At 38.8% G+C, this 7,812-nt stretch overlaps 1 protein-coding gene across 1 annotated transcript; it reads left to right on the plus strand.

Annotated features, from left to right (window-relative positions):
* The first annotated feature begins 352 nt into the window (after nucleotides 1–352).
* LOC104247872 (cysteine proteinase inhibitor 6) lies at nucleotides 353–6,493 on the plus strand. Its single transcript, XM_009804005.2, has 4 exons — nucleotides 353–801; nucleotides 4,714–4,933; nucleotides 5,396–5,541; nucleotides 6,159–6,493. The coding sequence occupies exons 1-4, from the start codon at nucleotides 559–561 to the stop codon at nucleotides 6,297–6,299; spliced, it is 750 nt and encodes a 249-aa protein (XP_009802307.1). The 5' UTR covers nucleotides 353–558; the 3' UTR covers nucleotides 6,300–6,493.
* The last annotated feature ends 1,319 nt before the right edge of the window (nucleotides 6,494–7,812 follow it).

The following is a 7,812-nucleotide window of genomic DNA, read 5'->3' on the forward strand; positions in this document are numbered from 1 at the left end:
TGCAAGTTTATTCTTCATATTGCTAGTGCGTGACTGGTGCGGAGCTACCTTGTCCGAGGGGTGTCCCCTTTTGACGGAAAATAACACTGTGTAGATAGTTTTTTTTTTTTTTAAAATTTGAATATATGCAATGGGTTGACAATCTTTGACACAAGATAATCTCCTAATGCAACGGTCAAGGAATGTCAAAAATGACTGAAGGTCGGAAGTTCCATTCCCTGTTGCTACAATACAATACACTATGATATATACATCCGTAGCAACCACCCAAACAAGCCGTTGGTGAAACTAGAAAGTGACAAGCTTTGATTTTGCCGTATAATTTGTTCCCCCAATTTTCCTATTTGTATCCAGTGAAACTTGCAACCGAATCCCAATGAGTTAACACGCGTTCGCTACGTGTCACAATGAATCATCTGCGTGTCTGTTACTTTGGAAGTCAAAAGGTCATTGGGAAACGTAGGAGCTAAGATAAGCCGGTCGATGAAAATAATAAAAAAGGCAAAAGGCATTCGCTTGGAGAAAAGAGAAAAGAGTGCAGTCTGAGTCTGTCCACAGATGAGAGTATTTCGAAACACCACACTGCTATTTGCTTTAATTTTGTCATTAAGTTTTCTCTTCTCTGCGTTTGGGTTAAGCGAAACCGGAGGAGGATTTTGCGGTGAAGAGGAAGAGAAAAAAAGTAATCTGATTGAGATGGCTACTCTTGGTGGGATTCGTGATTCGCATGCTTCGTCCCAGAACAGCGACGAGATCCATAACCTTGCAAAATTTGCCGTCGACGAGCACAACAAGAAGGAGGTTTGCTTCACAATATAACTCTCTATTTGTCTGTTTTCTTCTTCCTTAAGTATCATTAACCTTGATCTCTCTACATCCCTTGCTCTCTGTAGCTTTTGCTTATAATTCACCGTATTTTTTCCAATATTGCTGCTAGTATACTGTTACTGTGCGTCCTTCTGTGTTGGGGCGACAAATGATGGGAAGGGGGAACAGTAGTCTCCCAAGTTAACTAAAATGTCACACGATTATAATTCCTGGTCAAATTTGTAAAAAAAGAACAAAAAACAAGATTCCTTTTTAATATATTATCACTTTAGGTGTCTAAACCTTGATGGATAGAGTTACATGATACCCGGGTAGCGAGTACCCAGTGAATTTTGTCGAGGTGCGTCCAAGTTGGCCTTATAAAAAGAAATTTCACTTTAGGTTAGTTTATTGAGCCAGTCGAACCCTTGAGATTTCTAGTTTGGTTTCCGTCCTTTCACCTTTGTATCCAAGGTAACGGGGAGATTGATGAAGATGTCGCACATCGCATCGGAGCAGGATGGATGAAATGGAGGCTGTGATAAGAATGTGCCGCCAAGACTTAAAGGTAAGTTTACATCGGACCTGTTGAAGTTCTTCAGAGAGTGGGTGAGGTGGATTACAGGCTCGCATTTCAAATATCAAAACAAAGTAAATATGGACACTTTCAAATATCAAAACAAAGTAAATATGGAGGAGTTATGAAAATAGTAGAATACAACATGACTGAGTACAAATATGAAGTCAAAACAATGAGGAATAGTAGTAAAAATCTCCCAAGAGTCCAAACCACAAGATGTTATTGATAAATAAGTGCAAATGAACACTTGGTACATAAGGAGCTAGTGCGAGAAGTGGTGGTTCAACCGACTATGCTGTATGGGGTTGAGTGTTGGCCAGTCAAGAACTCCCACGTGCAGAAGTTGAAAGTAGTAGAGATGAGGATGTTGAGATGGATGTGTGGGTGTACCAAGAGGGATAAGATTAAGAATGAAGCTATCCGTGACAGAGTGGGAGTAGCCTCCGTGGAGGACAAGATGTGAGAGTCGAGGCTGAGATGGTCCAGACATGTTAAGAGAAGAAACATTGATGCTCCTGTTAGGAGTCCCACGTGCAGAAGATGAAAGTAGTAGAGATGAGGATGTCGATATGGATGTGTGGGTGTACCAGGAGAGATAAGATTAAGGATGAAGCTATCCGGGACAGAGTGGGAGTAGCCTCCGTGGAGGACAAGATGCGGGAGTCGAGGCTGAGATGGTTTGGACATCTTAAGAGAAGAAGCGTTGATGCTCCTGTTAGGAGGTGTGAGAGGTTGGCCATGACGAGTTTGCAAAGAGGTCGAGGTAGGCCTAAGAAGTACTGGGGTTTAGGTGATTAGACAGGACATGGTGCTGCTTCAGCTTACTGAGTACATGACTCCTATCAAGAGTGTGGAGGTCGATGATTAAGGTAGAAGGTTAGTGGGTAGTTTTAGCACGTATGTCCCTTCATATTTTTAGATTTTTATTGCGTCATGTGGTTTTGTTCGCCTAAGGTATTGTATTCCCTGTTGCTATTATTTGGTACTACTTATCCTTTATCTCTTCCTTTTTCTTTTCTTTTCCTTTCTTGCTTTCCGCTTCTTTTTCGTACCCTTCCTGAGCCGAGGGTCTATTGGAAACAACCTCTCTACCTGCATTAGGTAGGGGTAAGGTTTGCGTACAGACTACCCTCCCCGACCCCACCTGTCCACCTGTTGGGGTTTCAGTCCTTTGTAATTTGATCAAAGCACATCCTTATTGGGAAGGGGAAGGTTAATGTGGGTTCTTGACTTTCCAGGCCTTTTCTTGAGGACTAGTGATTTGTGTCAATGATCTTTACTCTACATAATAATATCCACTTTAGCATAATAAGAGTACTTGTGTCAATGATCCATTTTACCATAGGCGTTATCTGAGCGCAAATCAGGCTAGTGCTGGATATTTTAAAAAAAAGAGGCTATTGGAGAATTTGAACAGGGTAAAGGGTTTCCAAAAGGGGTTTTCATGATAGAGCTTGAGTCAGCTGAACCCACATTGTAATGAGATTCAAAAAGGGGTTCCATGTCTTTCCAGTAGCTTACCAGCTAAGCTATTGGTTTCATTTTTTGTTTAGAGCGATCTTGTTAGTCCCTCACTTAATTCTCTTTCTATTTTTTTGTTCGTCTATAGCTATTCACTGATTTCATACATAGTGCTTCACTATGCATACTTATCCATCTATATTTCTCGCCATGTAGTGCTGGTTTTGAGGAAAGGATTACTAGTCTAACATGGTCTCTGTGGAGCTACATTAGGGTTTTTTCCGCAAAAAGCAAGCTAGACCACCAAATGGCAAGTATATAAAAGAAGTAACTTGTGCTATGTCTTCTTCTTTTTTCTTTGTAATCTATTCGAATCTCTTTATTGGTTGACGAGTTTATAACCTCAATATTGACTATGCGCCAAGACGTTTGCATGCACTTTTATCCCCGGTTATCTATCACATGTGTCATCTTGCTTGTGTGAGAGATTTGGTTCAGATATGCACTTCCTGGTTTCCTTGTAATGACTAGGACGATGTTTAACGATTGTTTGTGCTTCCTAGTACTAGTCTTATAGTTATGACTTTTTCAGTACAAAAATTATCGTCAGAAGCTTAAGTGTTGAAAAAAGGTGAGATAGATGTATGCCCCCTCATAGAATTGCAGGCCCATTATCGAGTTTCAAACCGTGTGCCACTGGACCTCAGGGATTTTTCAGTTATTAAAAAAATTGTATGCACTAGTCATATACGCTTGCAGAAACATGCATGCTCCAGTCATAAGCTTGCAGAAATATCAAAGGTAGTTCAGGATTTTACGATTTTGTCTGAAAGAGTGCTCAAAAGCACTAAACCGAGAAAAAGAGTAAAAGTAAATGTATGGTTTGCAGTCTCATTGAAGATGTCTCGGTGGAGAGTTAACACATTAGTTGCGCCCCTCATTTTTTAAATCTATTGTTGGCCCTATCATGTACAAAAGGTGTCTAAATTCAAGATTTAGACATTTATTTAATTGCCATTGAGAATTGAATTGAGATCTAAAGTCTCACCATGTACTTTCTCCGTTTCAAGACCATAGTTTTTTATGATAGTGGCTTCTGACAGCATACAGAATCTTCAGCAGGTTTGGTCTGTACAGGCTCACTTATAATCTGGGATATTCTGTTTTAATCTTGATAAGAATTTATCTGCTTGCCTGGAGAATCAAGTAAATGCACGGGTGCTGCGAAGGTAGATATAAGCAGAGAAAATATCCATACGTTCTTATTTATTTTTGTACTGCGGAACCTCTCACTTTCTTTTCATATAAAAAATCTCTCTTATGTTACAAGTATGCTACGTAAAGCAGTTCAGAGTAATTGGTAAGCTTTCTGTCTTTCTGCTTTGTGGTCAAACATTATTTACGAGGACTATTGGGTTATTCCCTGTACTACCAAGTCTGAGAACAAGGGAGGTATATCTAGAAGAGTGGAATGGACAATGTGGTAACTGCACTTAGAAAGTCATAAAAAACATAATTCAGGGTGTGGTATAACAGAAGAAGGTTTTGAAGGAAACTATTTCCTTGTAATAAAAAAACACATGGATATCCTGGGGGAAACAGCAGAAAAGCATCTTGATTGTCCTCTTTGTCAAGAACTTGCTTAATCAGTCCAAAGTTCACCTTCTTTTGTTGAATTTATGTGCGATAAAGGCCGGCTTTTCTATCTGTTTATTCAGCTTCTTTTCCTCTTTAACACCTTTTTATAGTAGACCTTATTTAGGTACCATCATTTTGTTTGTACTCTTTATATAAGAGGCATATTATAATAAACATTTTAAAGCGTGAGACTATTGGAGATTTCAATGTCTGCAAATTTTTTCCAGAATGCGATGATTGAATTGGCCAGAGTTGTGAAGGCGCAAGAGCAAGTTGTTGCTGGTACACTGCACCATCTGACTCTTGAGGTCATAGATGCTGGAAAAAAGAAACTCTACGAGGCTAAGGTCTGGGTCAAACCATGGTTGAATTTCAAGGAACTTCAAGAGTTCACTCATGTTGAAGATGTTCCTACCTTGACTTCTTCAGATCTAGGTGTTAAGCAAGGTAGCTCTCTCTTATTGATGTTAATTACTGATGTGTTCTATTCAATGTAACCAGCTACAGTTGCAGTTTTGCCCTTATTAGGTCAAATCAACATAACATATGGCTTCCACTAGTATGCAACATTGTTTGTTTTGAAAAATTGGTCAGGTGATATAGGTTTGTCTCAGGTTTGCCATTACATACAGATGCTTCTGGTGCTTCTCTCCAGGTTTCTGCTATATGTGCCTGTGGCTTGGGTTGATTATAAAGTTAATTCTGGCTTGTTTTCTGTTTTTTTTCTCTCTTTTTTTTTGAAGAAGAAAAAATATTGGACAGCATATCCGGGGTGAATTGTAGGAAGTTTTGTCTAGTTCTTCTAGTGTTCTCCAAATTATTATATTGGATATATATGGTCATGGAATCTTCTAAAATCTTGATTCTCTTCAAAATTGTTAGAGTGATGGTCTCTTTTAAATTATGCAGAAGATGAAGGCTCTGGATTGAAATCAGTGCCTGTGCATGATCCGGTGGTTCAGGAAGCTGCAGAGCATGCAATTAAGACCATCCAGCAGAGATCCAACTCACTACTTCCATATGAACTCCAAGAGATTGTTCATGCAAATGCTGAGGTATGCCCTTGTTTCATGTTTGTCTTGTTTTCTGTCTGAGATTTGGTTGTTATGCATGTGACTTGCATATGATCCCTGTTGAGGTAGCTGTACTTTTTGTGTGACAAGCTTTTTGTGAGCATAATGAAGTATGCTCGAATTCAATACAAGTTGTTCCCATGTGATGGCTCTAGATCTGCAATTGTGATTGTTATCAACCATACTCCGGACAGTTCATGATGTTTGTAACTGAGAGAGAGGAAGAGAAGCAGGTGGCGTTCAAGGGTTAACTGTGAAAAGGGAAAAGAACGTCAGAAGGGTGAAAAGAGCTACTATGTAATTAACTTTGAATTATGTGAGAAAAATCTTGAATCAAAATCGTGATGCTTACTGCACTGATGTCCTTGCACTCAAGGCTCTACAAAACTTGAGAACCACCTCTGCGCGCCAAATATTAGTGGTAGCTTTACCTTAAAAAATTGTTCAGGATGAATTTACATTGCCAAGTTCCTTTATTTCGCCCGTCCTAACCAAATTCCCTTGCAGCAACATTTGCATGCATTCTGGGAAATAACGACTGGATAAGAGAATTTTGTTGCTGTGTACCTTGTGTAACAATTGGATTTGCTTTTTAACAGGTCGTTGGGGAGGACAATATGAAGCTTCATATGCTCATCAAAACTAGCAGGGGAGGGAAGCAAGAAAAGTTCAAAGTTCAAGTGCACCATAACAACGAAGGTGCCTTCCAACTGAATCATATGGAGCCTGACCACTCCTAAACTGTTTAACTAGCTTTGGAGGTCCTTTACCTCTTTAAAGTTTTAAGAAATGTTCCCACTATGGACCTATGGGAGATATATAAACTATCTTTGAAGTAAATAAGCATGTAACCAGCACAATATTTATACTTCTGCTTGTATTTTATCTGAAGTTGTGCTTCTGTTTCTAGTAGAGTTCTTTGATCCATGCTTCATTAAGATCTGTTACATCTGTTTGATGTGCTTCAATATATCTAAATGTTTAAGCTGCTATTATATCGCCTTGTTTCGTGTGTAGTGAGGTTACTTTATTTTAGTACAAGCACGAGGGTGATTGGCAGGGATGGCAAAGTGGGGAGAGTAATGTCAGAGAAGCAAAGCTTGCAACTACTGAAACTGAAAAACATGCATTCTCTCACTGAATATATATACTAATTGGCGCCCGAATGTAACATATATGAGTGTATATGCAAGGGATTGGTCTCAGTATTTGGGTTCTTACCATCCCAGGCATTGAACAATATAGGAAGTGGGCGATTCAATCTCTTTGCATATCTTTGTTGTTGCAGTTAAAGTTTGCATCTGAAATGAGGAAGCAACACCAAAGAGGCGACTGCACATTCTCTCTTCTAACTAAAACGTACTCTGTTCTAAGTAGTCTTTTGGGTTGAACATTCCGCGCTTGTTTGATATTGCATCTCGTAGTAAAGCATAATTTATAGCCGCTGGCACGATACTAATTTTATATCCTAAGCCAGCTTTTGCGATGTATAGTGAACGTATTATAATATGGATTTGGATTGAAGTATTCAATTAAGATGTGGATTGATAGTAGTCTACTGGTAGGTGAATAGAGCTGTATATGGTCTCATGTTTCAAAATATATGAACATTGGTCATGGTAATTGTTCCTTGATGTTGCTGCTATCTGTTGTCGACTAACAAAAATATGCATGTCACTGTCCTTTAAAACTCGCTGACAAAATTTTGATGAGTTTTGGCGAAATGTATTATTAATCGCAGCATCAAGATTTTAAACGGGAAAGCAAGAAATAAAATAAATGTGGATTGCATTCAAGGAAGGAAAGATAAGCAAATCATTATCGAACTGTACGGCTCCACTTGGGCACTGAGGCAGAGAAGCTTAAACCCGAAAGTAATTAAGTATGAGAAGGAAATTTTAAATTTGAGCATTCTAATTGGAAAGATAGCACTAAAGGATCAAATATTCAAATATAATGTCTTTTTCAAGCTTCAACATTTCAAAAAGATGGAAGATGCTATTTTTCCAGAATATCATGGAATGACGTTAAGATAACTCAAGTGGGAGAGCCGTGTTATGGGTAACCTTATTGCACTATTCAAAGAACATTTGTATATGTAATGCACGTGAATGTTTACGAAATAATTATTGTAAAGTTTTGTTCTTCGTTTCATGGTTGATCCTATCTATGTTTTTATAATGGCCCAAGAACACGCTCATGCCTCATTCAGCCATAGAGATACTTTTGAATTGCAAGATACCATTACGAGCT

This window comes from Nicotiana sylvestris, chromosome 3 (assembly GCF_000393655.2).
Source record: "Nicotiana sylvestris chromosome 3, ASM39365v2, whole genome shotgun sequence".
Taxonomy (NCBI): domain Eukaryota; kingdom Viridiplantae; phylum Streptophyta; class Magnoliopsida; order Solanales; family Solanaceae; genus Nicotiana; species Nicotiana sylvestris.